A 14,610-nucleotide genomic window follows, 5' to 3' on the forward strand; every position below is an offset into this window, starting at 1 on the left:
CATTTGTTACCTGTTCCCCTTGCTCAGATGTGTTATTGAGGTGGCTGTCAGTTTTTTCTGCCTTTCCCCCCGTCTTTCCACGCCTTCCTGTTTTTCCTTTTCCTCCCAATGTTTCCATGGTGGCTCCTTGCTGGAGCCAGAGGACAAACTGCTGACAGGAACATCCCTTGAATATCTCTGCATCTGGACAGGGCCATTGGCACCCTCCATTGGCGGCTCAGCAACGCGTGGCTTGCCATATTTGTCTCCTGTTTAAGGCCCAGGAATTTGAGTCTGCCCCAACATCTAAATGTTGTCGTTGTTAGGACAGAGTGCTGCCATAGTACCACAAGGCCAGTATTAAACATGTTTATTTGGGTTCCATATATTAATATTTTGATTTGTTACTACCACTATAGCCTTTCCCACACCGCCCAGCTGCAAGACTGAGATAGGGGATATAAGTCCATTGCAAATGCCAAATAAGCTAGAATATATAAACTTTTTTTTGACAGATATTTGTGTTCTTAACAAGCTTTAAGCATTGTTGTAACTTATTTTTTCCTAATTTGTTAAATCAAAGAATCCCTTGAGTTGACCAACTCATAGTGGTTTTGTGAAGGGTACCAATATCGAATGAGCAGGAAGAAGAGTTAGTCCTGTCAGAATCAAAGCATGCTCTTCTGGTTGTCTGATCAGGTCACAACTGATTAAAATGTATTCATGGCACAGAGCCTTGTATAACAGAAAAAAAGCTAAATATGAGACACAGCCAAAAAAACAATTTCAAAGCATACAATGATGTTTTAAGAAAACTCAAAATATGAAATAGTGTAGTGATTGTCGTTCATGTGTCAGCTAACATCAAGTTACCTCAAATGTTTTAGAAAAGTAAGTCTTTGGGGGATGAAAGCTTATCACTGTGAGGCAAATGTTGAGTTTGAAAACTATCAGGCTCCAGGTCATCTTGCTCTCATGCCACTTTGCAGAATCACGGGCTGTGGTGAAAACCAGTGCAGTTCCGTAACACAAATGCGTATATTCTCAGCACTGGAAGGTCCTTGGAGCCCATCTGCCAATCCCAAACTAAGCAGTTAGCAAGGCAAAGGAGAAATAATCTGAGTGTATTGATCCTTTTCAATGACTGAGGCAGACACAACTGTTGGTAATTGCTGGGGTTTCTTCCCCAATACCTCTTAACCACAAAAAGTATGGAATTCAGATCTTCAGCCTGTGCTTTACAATACCAAGATATCTACCCACCCTCCCACCCAGCCAGCCATTTCAATATGCACAGTTAATGAGTATTAAGTTTAAAAAGATAACCTTAAAAGAATCAATTTCATGGTGAATGCATCTAGTTAAGCAAGCCATTTAAACAGCATTTTACTCGTGTGTAGCAGACCATTTTATAAGTTACTGATAGCTTTACAAGCCTGTGTTTCAGACAAGCTAATTGGTTGTCTCTGATGTGTTTGGGGCTTTCACTCATTAACTCTCCTTCCTGTCTAGTACATACTTGACTAGCTCTCATACATATAGGTAGAACTGTTTAAACAGCCATATTCTATTGCCAGGAAAAAGGTTTTCATAGATAAGTTTCTTCCTACTTACAATGTTTGCTTTTTTGAAAAAAAGGTAAATCATAACCCAGTATTACCGCAGACGTGGAAGGTGCAGAATCAAGTGTAACACCCGAAAAGTGCTGGTACCAAAAACGAATGCCCTTTTGAAGGAGTGGAATAGAATTGATTACAGAAGGGAAAGAGAGGACTGCAAAAGAAAATGATACACTGTCGAAACCTGGCTGCCTCTGTAATTAATGACTATGTTATAGATGTTATTGAAAAGTCTGAGGCCTGCACCTGCATGCAAAGACAAGTGTACCGATGCTTCTCTTTTTGCATATGTCAGTGCTTTCCATTCTCTGAGATAAGAATTAGATGCTTTGTTTGGACACAGATTAAAGGAATAGCTCAAAACATATGTGTCCTTTGGGTCTTGAGATTTCTGGAGTGGGTCTGTTTTCCATGAGGGGTTGCTTACTTTTCTGTTTGCAAAACAATTCATTGCAGCTGCCTGTAGGCATATGTATAATAGAGTTTAAACCAATTAGACCTACGGTTTTGAAACTGTTCATGAAATCCCACCTCCTGCAGGAAACCTTGGCCTGCTTAATTAAAAGGAGTGGCAACTTCTCTCCAATGTTCAGTTTCCTTCCTTTGCTAATATTTTAATCTGAAATGAAACATAGTACATACTTTGTTGCCCTTTTCATTATAGTTTCAGCTCTTTACATTTGTTTAAAAATAATGAGGATCCTCTTTGTCTGGCATTATACTGGGTACATCAGAGAATACAAAAGGATTTTTTCCATTCTATGCCTTCCAGGAGCTGCTGAGGTCTCTTACACGTGAAAAAATTAAGAATAATTATCCAAATCTCTGAATTTCCTCAAGTAAAACGAGGATATCCTCATAAATCTAAGTGAAAAGAGTTCACCCCAGACTTGTGAAGATGCTTCATTCCCATTGAGTCTTGATATCCTAACTCATTAATTTAAACGATGATTATAAAGCCTGTTTGGAGGAGAAAGTAGTGGCTCGTGTAATTGAATTGAATAGCCAAAAAGTGGAAACAGCCTAAATGTCCAGCAACTGATGAACATGGATGAACAAAAGGTGGTATGTCCATACAGTGGAATATCATTTGGCCATAAAAAGAAGTACTCATACATGCCACAACATGGATGAACCTTGAAAACTTAATGCTAATTGAAAAAAACAGACACTGAAGGCCATGTATTATATAATTACATTTATATGAAATGTCCAGAATAGGCAAATCCTTAAAGACGGAAAGTAAATTAGTGAGTGCCAAGGGCTGGAGGAAAGGGCAAATGGGAAGTGACTGCTAATGGACGGGGAGTTTCTTTTTCTAGTGGTGAAAATGTCCTGAAGTTTGATAGCTGTGATGATTGCAGGTGTCCATGAATATACTAAAAATCACTAATTTGTACACTTTTAAAAGGGTGAATTTTACAGTCTGCAAAGTATAGCTCAATAAATGAAAAATAAATGTTGTAGAGCCAAATGAAAAGATGTTGAAGTGTGTGCTATAGAAATGTAAAAGCCAAACAAGTGACTAAGGAAATTCTTTAGAATCTTAGGGGGGGGTGTCTGCTTCTGAGAGTGGACCCATCAAATAGGTGACAATGACTTACATCCAGGGGCAAACAATCCCCTTTGAAGGCCAGGAGTTCTTTTTGTTTGGCAACTATTTTTTTAAGAACCTAACTTGACAATGAGTGACCCCCCAAATTTTGCCCTGGACATCTGTAGCTCCAATCATATTTCAGTTAAAAACTCTGTTTGAAAAGCAACTGAAGTTCAATGAGGTGAGAACCACACATGAAACGATAACCCATTTCATTTGGGATGCAATGTTGTCTCCTTAATGGGAAAGACCTTTAAACCCTGGAAAATTTAACATTAAGAGTATAAAAATGATAAAATAACAAATCTACAATATTATACTTTCATTTCAAGTATTTATTAAATTTAGGTCACCCTGGTACATTCACTTTGTAACTATAATTTAAGATATAAATTATTTCAGAATTGGCCTCCTATATGGAAAGGTATTGGGGCGCCTGGGTGGCTCAGTCACTTAAGCGCCCAACTCTTGGTTTCAGCCCAGGTCCTGATCTCATGCGGGCCCCACATGCCCAGCAGGGAGGCTGCTTGAAGATTCTCTCCCTCTGCCCCTCCCCCCACTCTCACACACTCTCGCTCTCTCTCTCTAAAATAAATAGATCTTTAAAAAAAAAAAAAGGTATGAGAATTTAGTTAATCCTGTAAATAGTATTATAAAGTACCAGAGCTTCAGAGGCGCCTGGGTGGCACAGTCAGTGAGCGTTGGTCTCTTGGTTTCAGTTCATGATCTCAGGGTTGTGAGATCAAGCCCGCATCGGGCTCCGTGCTCAGCACAGAGTCTGCTTGAGATTCTCTCTCCCTCTCCCTCCTCCCCTCCCACTCCCATTCACACATGCTCTCGCTCTCTCCCTCTCAAATAAATAAATCTTAAAAAATAAAAAAAGAAGAAATACCAGAGCTTGAGAGTCATTGAATTTATAAGTTTAATTGAAGAAATGCTTAAGAATTCTCACTGGGGGAAAAAAAAAGACTTCTTAACTACTTGAGGATATTTTGATTATTACAGTCTAAATGCTGAAAAAGAAGATTGAATATATTAAATTTATAAATGGAGTTTTGAAATGTATAAAAGTGACTAATTAAACTAAGTTTATAAAAGGACCTAAACTGTATCCAATGTCCTGAATGTGTTGTTAAAACTTACCAGATCTACAGACAGAATGGTAAGAGTTTTAAATTGAATATAATAGCTGCAGGAAAAACTGGGTTTTAGACATTGTATATTTAGTAAATTGTACGTTCCTTTTTAAAACTGCAAAGTAACAATAACTAGTATTGCTCTGCACTAGGAGCCATGCTTAAGGACACCAAAAGCCTTAGAACAGACAGGCCATGGATCCTGTGCCTTGGCTAGTTCTTGGTGGTGTTAGGAAGTCTCCACTTAAAAGAAACCCAGGCTGAACACAGAGGGGTAAAAATATGGCTTTATGACCCTTCCGCCTGCTAGACTACAATCCAAAGCCTCTGAAATTATAAGTGGAGCCTGGCCAGGTTGGAAAAGCCAACTTCTCTGGCCCCCTACAGTATGAGTGGGGACGAGCTGGTCTAGCAAGTGAGGCCAGCCTCCCCCCCAGTCCCCTCCCGGGCACTGCTTGTACCGCTGCTAGACAAAGCCAGAAGCTGCAAACAGCATTAGCCAGGGATTGGCAAAGTTTTTTTATTTTTTATTTTTTTTGTAAAGATCCAGTCAATATTCTAGGCTTTGTGGAACATACTGTCTCTGTGGCAGTTACTCAACTTTGCCGTTGTAGCGTGAAAGCAGCCATAGACAAGTGAGTAAGCATGGCTATGTTCCAATAAAACTTTATTTTCCTGGGTGCTGGAAGGTAACCAACAGTGGCTACTGTGATTAAGGTCCCTTCTACTTTTAAAGTTTCTTCTGCATTAAGACTTCCCCTAGAGATGACAGGAGGACGTCAGCTGGGTGTAAAAGTATGAGTATTTGTAGGCTGATTCTTTCCACTTGAGGATGGAGGCACCTTCGGTCGGACAAAGAAGTTGGGGCAAAGGCCTGCATGGGGGAGTCACTGCAGGTTCTGAGGGCCAGGTGGAATCCCTGGAGTAGAGGAGATGCTCTGCAGGAATACTGGGTATCTTCCATTGGCCCGTCCCCATACCTAATTTCTGCCTCTCACAGTGGTTGTCTGATAAGCAAGCTTTTGGGACAGGAGAACAAAACAAATCTAGGCATATCAAAAAGAGAAAATAGATGTAATTTGTTCTGTAATTCTAGGTTAGCAGATGAAGCAAAAAACAGGAATGCTTTTCAGATTCTAGCTCCTACCACCAAAACAATGGGATCACTTTATTCAGCTCTTCTGGAACACACTGACTTCTCCTATGCAGTGGAAGATGGGGTTTCTGTATAATTATTGTCACAACATACAACATTGTCCACACATCAGACATTACTGATTGGACAAGAAGACTTCTAATAAGGGCGAGGCTCAATCACGGTCATAGCCTGCACGCATTTGTCTGGTTTTTAATTATTCCAAGGTCAGGCAGGCTGCACTTTGCTTAAGAAAGAAGCGATCTTACCATAACTGCACTTCTATATTACACCTAACATTCTTGAAATCGATCATCCATTATAGATCTGCACTCCCAAAGTAATAGTGTGGTATTGGTTACAATCAAGGTGTTGTTTTCTGGTTCCTTTTTGTACTCAGTAAAAAGTGAGCAAAATCTGTTCTGTGTCGTAATATCTTTGGGACTATGGCAAATTGGTTTTACTTGTATTATTTATTTCTGCCTTTAATGATATATTTAGTACCTTTCTAAGGATTTCAAAATCCTGCAAGAAGCACAGTGAAAAGGGGAACAGCTGGTGCTGCTCTCTCTAGACTAACCTTTCTTTGAACGAGCTGCCAAGAATGCACTCGGAAGAATCTTAATGATGCCCTGCCACTTTATCTCCAGACCCCATCCTGGGGCCATGGCATGGGCAAAGTTCTCTCTGGCCTTGGTGAAGGCTACCAAGTTAAGCCTTCTCCGTGAGCTTCTGCAGTTAAGACCACAAAACTGGAAGGCCCCTTGGCACACTCACATGCGAGATGTACATATTGGGCGTGCCGGTGAGTGCTTGACAACCGACTCTCAAGAAAGAAGAAAGTCTTGGTTTGTTGCACTTGAAGATTTCCATGGTGTAAATAATTCAGACCCTGGCCAGTTTCGTGACTCACAGAATTTGATGTCTTTGTGCCTGGAAGGTGGAAAGAGAAGGGGCACAATCAGCATTTCCATACAAAAGTTCCCCCCGTGTAACATGGGACTACAACAGGTGAATCTGCTCTAGTGATTGAAGGAGCTCAGGTGATAATGAGGCAAGTTCTCCCTTTTTGACACTCATGGACAGTATCCTACAAAATTTCACTTGTCAGTCAGGCTCTCTTAACATCATTAATTGGAGCCCTAGAGTACGTTTATCATCTAGACCATACTGCTAACCAATGAGTTCAAAACCCATATGAACCAGTCTCAAAAAACAATTCATATAGTTATTTGAAAAATAACAGGCATGCGATGGACATGTTGTGGATTTAAAATGACAAGAAAGCCACAGTGGCTCCACAGGGTCAGAGAGCTACTGAGTCATGGTCTCTTGCATTGTGCTCTTGCTTGCCTGTCAGATCCCTCTGCCTGTCACATCCACAGCTGCAGCTCTCTTTGCTGGCTCTCTGTGTTTTGCTTGTGTTCCTCATCCAGTGTCCCTGTTGTCTTGTCTTACCTGCTGATTGATCACTGTCAGTTTGAAGGAGCTAAAGTTGTCAGCCCGGACTCCTTCATGAGACTCATTCCTTTTCCAGAGACGAAGAAGGAATGTGCCTTTATTTCAAAAGTTTCTTTGAACAGTCTTCTACCAAGGTACTTCTTTTTCAAAGTTTGACTGACATTATTTTAATACTCCTCTCTCTCTCTATTTGAATCCATTGCTTTTCTTCCAGTTGAAGTATAATCGGGGGCTATAAATGAGTGAAAAAGCCTTTAGTAAACTGCGCAGTATTAAACTGTCTTCTGTGGTCACTAAAAAGCCGGGGCCGAGGGAGCTTGTAATCTTATAATACAGATGATGAGGACAGCCCCCTCTCTGGGCTCTTGTCTCTGTCTTTTGTTTTACCGTATTCGGCTCTAATCGGTGGAACCCCATACATGGGCAGGTGGAACGCTGGCACAGGGCACACTCACCAGTTGCGTTCAGGAAAGTGGTGGTTGAATGAATGAAGTTGTGGGAAACCAACTTTCAGAGCTCCTTGTACTGATCTTCACCCTACCGTAACCCACCACAACCACCCTCAAGCTAAGAGGGGTCCATTATAACTTGCTAGCTTTTTTCCCCAGAGGGAGTATGTGTGTGGTGGGTAGGTGGGGAGCTAGAGAAGTACGGGCAGAAAAGATAGCCAGCTTCTGTCTCCAGTGGTGAATGTATGAGAAAGCAAGCTGAACCACCCCAGAAAGGGCGAGAGATACCCACATCAGTACCACCCCAGGTGGCACTCTGGACATGGGAGGGGGTGAGGCATTTTTAGTTACAGCTGTGACCGGTTGGCATTGAGTTCACTAGAACTAGGGGCGACATATTGTAATGCACAGCACAGTCCCATGCAGTAAAGAATTGTCCCACCCCCTAACCCCCTTTTTAATGTCTTACAACACACTCATGTGGGTCAAAGCACTGTTTATAAAAGTATCTGAGCTTAGAACTTAACTCTATGTCACATGAAAACACTAAGTCATCCCTTTTGGACTGTTCTCTCCCCTGCTCCCCAGAGTATTTAAAGGAAAATGAGGCCAACTCTGGGCACACACTACGTACATGCTTTAATAACAAAAATGGGAAAAACAAGCAGTTATTGTTATAAATAAAATGAGATTTGCAGGCCTTTAAAAGGGAAGACCTATTACTGCAGTTCAGAAACTATTTCCATGACTTCCAGAAATTTAGTCACAATAGGTTTGCAAGAATTAAAATTTTTGCTTGTGAAGTGAGAGCAAGATAGGGAAATTGGTATCATTGCATAACCCCATTAGAGGTCCTGCAAGTAGGAAAGGATGATTATTTCTCTACACAAACATAAAGGATATCTCCTACCCGATTTCACAGCTGTCACAAACGTGAGCAGCGAAGCGATGGTGCCGAGCTGTCTGTTCTATGACGACTCCACAGTGAATGTGATGTGGGAATCAACAGAATGCAGCCACGCACGTCACCCCACAGGGCATGAGTGAAGGAGGGCTCTGATGACATAGCTAAAATAGATTGGCTACTTACGGTGGCTTTGTTTTCCTATCTCTAGGGTGGACACATGGCCACTAAAAATGCCCACTCTCTGTGGCTAACCCGAAAATAGCCAGCTGACTGCAGGTTGCCAGGCAGCTGGATTCTGATGTCATTGCCCCGAGTGCCATCTCTAGAAGCCAGTGCGAAGCAGTCACCTCCTCCTCATTCCTGCAGCTTCCAGTGAGGCATAATATTTAAGCGGCCGACTCAGTATTCAAAACATATGATTTATGTTGGTCAAACTTAAACACCTTATTCTTTAAAAGTATACGTCAACATTATGAAAGGACAAAAGAAAAAAAAAGACATGGCAGGCAAGTCAAATGTGACTGTAATTCATATCTTAATACTCTTGGTTTCGGCTCAGGTCTGGTCTCGAGGCCGTGGGATTGAGCCCCACGTGGGGCTTCCCACTAGGCACAGAGTCTACTTGTGATTCTCTCTCCCCCTCCCCCCACAATTTCTCATGTGCTCACACACCCTCTCAAATAAATAAATATATATTAAAGAAAACTAAATGAAAATGTTAACCTAACAGGAAAAGTTCAAGTCAGAACATGAGGTCTCCATCTTCCCCTCTCTTGTATTATCCGCTTTGTTTTTAGAAACATGAAACTCTGGGTAGTGAAAAGCTATGTTCCAGCAGCAGTCACTCACTGTGCCTGAAATTCACTGAAATGCCAGACTAGTTTTACAGTTGATATTATAAATGTAGGGTGATGTGTAATCATTTGGTTACCAGTTGGGGGAGTATGGCAGGGTGAGTGAGATACCCACGTGGGTTACAGATCCAAAAATCTCAGGTTACGCGGCCATATTTGTCAGCTTAACACCATTAGGCTCCTTTATCTGGTGACCACCCTTGTAATGGAACCTTCCATTTCCTCCTCATGTTTCATATTCAGCAGGAACAACTTCTGAAACTACCTTCAGACATCTTTATTATCTTCCAAGCATCTTTACGCAATAGTCTATATTTTCAGTTGCCTAGAAACCAACCTAATGAATACCTAAGTCCTTTCTGCTTTTCTGTGTCTGGTTCGTATTGCAGAATATCACAAATTCTGTTCTGTGATTACTTAAATCTAACATTGTTTTCAAATTAGCCGTTAATATGCCGCCAGGATCAATTCTGTGAATTTTTAAGCAAACCGTTTGAAGGAGTATTGTTTGTAACATGCACTTACTGTGTTATGTTAGTCTTTTTCTTTATTCTAATATCATTGAATTTCTTCCCACCAGTCCTCTTTCAGTTATTGGCAAGACTTAAAATGATGTGAGGTTATGAAATGGGGCAAGGGTACAACTTCCTTCATGTACCAGATCTTGGATGTTCCATGCCGTCCCCTCTTGATGGGAGGCATTATTGATCAAATACTGGATTCTATTATACTGCAGTCTGAAGCCCCACTTTGTGGGAGAAGCAAGGAGCCTGACGTCTCTGATTCTATACTCTTCAGAGCAGCTAGCTCCTCCTCCAAGCTGTAGCCTTAAAACCGGTCCCCACCTGACCCCCCTGCAACTCTTCTCTCCCCCTGCTGGCTGCTGGCCTCCCTCGGTCTGCTCACTGGCAAGCCCCCGCCCTCGGTGGGGCAGAGCTGGTCTAGGACTGGTTGTTGCACAAGCAATTTCACATTCTCTTGGAAGTGAGTTGTTTTCAGTGCTCTAAAGAAAAGAAACGAAAAGAAGGGAGTTTACATTTTCCATAAGGAAGAATCCTCTTAACAACATGATTTATAAAATACCTTGGGCAAACAGTGTTCTGAAGTTGTGTACCCGTTTTCTGATCGGAAATGAGATTTTCATTACTTTTCAGAATTAAAGTTAATGAGAGTCCTTCCATCTTCACAGGCCTTTTTTTTTTTAAGTAGTAGTATTTATTACTAGTTTGCAGACATTTACAGAAGGACTTCGGAGACACACTTGAACTATAGAATGTTGGCATAATTGTGGTTCCTAAATTAGCACAAAACCTTAGTATTTCTTACATATACCTTCTCGCTCCCATGGAAAAAAAGTACACATAGTTTAAAACCACTTTTGGATGATGTACTCCTTCTATAGTCTGGTCCTTGCGATGATAGAGGCATTTGGAATGGCGTGTGGTTGAGACACTATTTTTTCCTAGGTCTCGAGTACTGACTAAGGTAAGACCTTGGAATTTGCCCTGGCACATGGGATTTAATGAAATCTGTTGACCAAGAATGTCTTCGAACAATGATTCTTCTGGTGTTGCTACTCACTGTACTTTACGTTCGTAAAACCTCACTGGGCTGTATGTACAGTGTTCTGTTCCTGTGTGATGTAGTGTGGGCAGGACCGTCACTGTACGAGCTTTGTGTTTTATCAGATACTTCTGGAAGACGTAACAATTTGATATTTCTTCACAGTCTGGAGTTGGTAATCCTGGACACTATTAGTATCCTAGCCACTCTGCTAAGAATGACTTGTGACTGGATATTAATCAAACAGGTTTTTAAGATAGCAACTTCTCTACTCACGTACCAGTTAAAAGGTTGTGATTTTTACCTCCCTGAAAATTCAGGACTAGGAGAAAGAAAAAAAAAAGTGGGAGACTTTATGTATGTATGTATATGTATATGGTTTAAATATGCAAACACACACACATACTCAGGTTCTATCCTCTTTCCTAAAATTGCTTTCCCAGGTCTCAAAAATAGATACTAGAAATTGAAGGGAGAGAGAGAGAAAAGATTATTTGAATTGTAAGTTGTTGGGAGTTTTTGTCGTGTATGTGTTTGGTAGTCAGAATCACTCTGAGTCATTGATGGAGCGCATACTATGGGTTGTTACCAACTGCGTGAGTTAGCAAGGGGATGTGGCGAAAGCTGCTCTGCTGGTAGTTTTGAGTGAATTGAATCTTTCTGCTGCCTGCAGGGCACTCTGCTCTGTGGGGTGGTACATGTAATTCTTTCTTAGACTCCATCAGACCTCCCATGCTGATACGTGTATGGGTGACATGGCTTGCAAGCAGGTCACTCACCCCTAAAGAAAACAGTCCTGGGTCACAACATATAACCCACATTATCACAGCAGCTGTGGATGGAGTTCTAAAAAGTCCTAGGCATCCCAGTTCACACACGTTCTCCTTGAAATCCCACCTCCTTCATCGCTGGCAAACGTTTGGAATTAGAAACGTTCTGATATAACTAATAACATATTTATCTTCTCCCCCTCCTTAAGGTCAAAAAATATTTTGAACTTGAACCACTTGCACGTGGGAAACGCTGGATTCTGCAGCCCTGCTCGCTGGAAGACGTGGATGCACTGAAAGACAGCTTCTCTCAGCTGATAAATTTGTTAGAAGAAAAAGACCATGAAGCTGTAAGAATGTGAAATCTGGCACAGAACACGGGTTCCCAAAGGCCTTGAACCTATCATGTTAGTTTCTCATTTTAATTTTATTTTGGTATCAAGACTTTAATGGCTTCAGTGTCTCTTTTCCTCTAGTTATCTCAGACTCTCATCTCTCTATTAAAGTGAATATTCTGTAAATCAGGTGAATTATCATCGGCATTAACGTCAAGTACACACTACTGAGAGAGAATTTATTCTCTGTTTACCACTAATTATCTTCGCCGCATGTCTCTTCCTTCTGTTGTTCTAAGCAGCTCTTCTATACTCTGTGCTAAAATGGATGGAATTCGTGGCTCACAGAAATCAAATCCCTTATGAAGGACTCAGGGAGACTCAGAATCTTGACTCATTTTCCCTGGGTTTGGGGGTGGAGCGTTATGTGACTGGGGCTCCTCATTTTATGTCTGTTGTTTCCAAGATCTCTTGGGGGTTTTATTTTATTTTGTCATATTTTATTCCTGAGTTTTTTGTATACGGGCCTTATAGATTATGAGAGAAAAACGAGCACCAAAAACTTCAATGAATCACCTTATCAGAGAGGAATATCCTGCCGAGATAAAATTCACGTGAAGAACTTAAAGCCAAGATGCATAATTTCCTTGGTTCCATCTGAAGTCTCACTCCCCTCTCGTAAGAGCAAAAACTCTGTTTTTGAGACAAGAGAGGATTTAGGCACAATGCATGCATGCATCACTGGTGACGATTTCATCGAGTCCTCAAATATTTTTTTAATGGAAAGATTCCCCTGCGTAAAGTCAAGCTGCAACATGACAGAGGCATCTTTTTCTAAAAATCTTCAAGTGTCTGATTGAAAGAGAGAAAATAATTTTGAAAATAATAGATAAAAAATTTTTAAAACAGCCAAATGAAGTATAGTTTATACTGGCGAGGGTTTAAGCTGGCGTGGATTTAACAAAGAAAACAAAGACAGAATCATCTGTATATTCATTCATTAAGTGCTAATGGAGTTTAACGGAGTCGCTGATTGTCTCCAACAAATAATTAAAGGTCTATCAGTATTCCTATTATAAACCTCTATTTTCAGGGGTTTCAGTGTGCCCTTAAAAAATGTGCTGAGGCTGCAGCAAATCGTTTTAGGGCCTAGATTTCAGTCTTTGGAACTCTTTTATTTTTTTTCATTTAATTTAAATGATAAAATTATGTAGATATAAATGCACAGTTTTACTAAGGTTTAGCACCTTTGACCTTTTCTAAATCAAGAATAATCTATGGATATTGAAGTTTATGGATGTCATACTCTTTGGCACATTTTGTAGACTTTTGACCACTTCAAACACAAAATGGCCAAATGATAGAAAACTGCTCCTTTCACCTGAGCAATAAAAACATGTTTGTAATTTTTAGGTAGCACAGACTGGTTCTCAAACACCACAGACTCGCACTGTGTTACACGGTGATGTAATACCTTGTAATTCTCCAGAAGATATACATCATTCAGATACAGCTTTTGTGGTTGAATCTTGTAGGTGGATTTTAATGAAATCATTACCTTTGAAACATCGACCACTTCTTTAAGCTTTTTTTTTTCCCATGGAATGGATCCAAAAAGATTCATATTCAATCTTGTCTACAGCTTCCTTGAATATTTTTTCATTGTGTAATCCGTGAGCAGCACAAAACTTTTATTCCGATGACCAGTTACACCATCCCTACTTTCATTTTCGTTCTGTTGTGCTCATCTTCTGTGAAAAATAAATGATTATTAGGCATTGCTTTCTCTGCAAGTTCATTAAATGTAGAATGTTGTCTTTTTAAGATACTGTGGCTGAGTGCTCCGAAGCCATCTGTTAAATGACTTCCCGTTGTCTGTGTGTGTGTGTTCATGTGTACGCCAGTGATGGGCTTCTTCTCAGACCCACGACTGTCTGCAGTGTCTCAGCCGTCAGAATGAAAACATTATCAATCAGTACCCAACAACAGCTGTTTTTGACAAGTTTCTGTCTGACGCCTAATGCTTTACAACTGTCAATAAGGCTCCTTCTTTGTCTGGCAGTTCGGAGCTCGCCGTCTTGCTGCTTCCGAGCGGCATCCTGTCCTTGTAACCCTAGAATTGGCCATGTTTTGGAAATCCACTTGGGGGGTTGGGGAGGGGGTTTGGACGGGCGAGTGCGGGTGGGTGGTGGGTGGGTGGCGTGTGTGAACGTCTACTCTACTTCCCTGTAATGCCACAGGTGTCTTAGTTTGCATATTCAGATATTATCTAGCAAAAACAGTCTGTTATGTATTTCTTCACTTAGCTTCTTGTTATATTTATGGAAGTTACCCGGTTTTGTACCTTCTTAGCTCAAGCAGTTGCCTTTTTGTAATGGCAATTAATTTATATGACAAAACTTTGTATCTACTGTAGTTTATAGTATCGGTTGCTAATTAACTGCCATTTTGTCCTGTCTTTCTATTAAAAAAAAAAAAATCTTGTATCTATACTTAGAGGGTAACAGATTCATGTGGACAATTGCCAGACCAGAAGAACTTGTATTGCCCGTGATTTATATATTGATTTCCACTATCTTCAAATGAAAATAAACGCTGAGTAGAATTGATGTTTTCAGACTGACTCCTTTCAAGCTTTAGCATTTGGGAGTCCCAGATTTTTGTTTACATTTGTGTTGCCTGTTTAAGTCTTCAAAATAAGTTCTGCTGCTCTTGGGTCAAAACAAATGATTAATTCACATTTCCTTTGAAGCCATTGTGAAAACCTTAAAAGACAAAAAAAAAAAAAAAAAAGCAAGTGTCTTT

General features: G+C 40.6%; 1 protein-coding gene across 3 annotated transcripts in view; it reads left to right on the top strand.

Annotated features, from left to right (window-relative positions):
• The window catches only part of ARL15 (ADP ribosylation factor like GTPase 15), a 431,154-nt gene that overhangs the window by 412,896 nt on the left and 3,648 nt on the right, over positions 1-14,610 (top strand). For 2 of the 3 annotated variants that reach the window (XM_034656931.1, XM_034656933.1), the window contains one exon: positions 11,680-14,422. In XM_034656931.1, coding sequence (XP_034512822.1) covers positions 11,680-11,832 — 153 coding nt within the window. In that variant the 3' untranslated portion in view covers positions 11,833-14,422. Of the gene's footprint in view, positions 1-11,679; positions 14,423-14,610 lie in introns of those variants that run through there. The other variant, XM_034656932.1, reaches the window with a different exon arrangement.

This window comes from Ailuropoda melanoleuca, chromosome 3, assembly GCF_002007445.2.
Source record: "Ailuropoda melanoleuca isolate Jingjing chromosome 3, ASM200744v2, whole genome shotgun sequence".
In the NCBI taxonomy this organism is placed as follows: domain Eukaryota; kingdom Metazoa; phylum Chordata; class Mammalia; order Carnivora; family Ursidae; genus Ailuropoda; species Ailuropoda melanoleuca.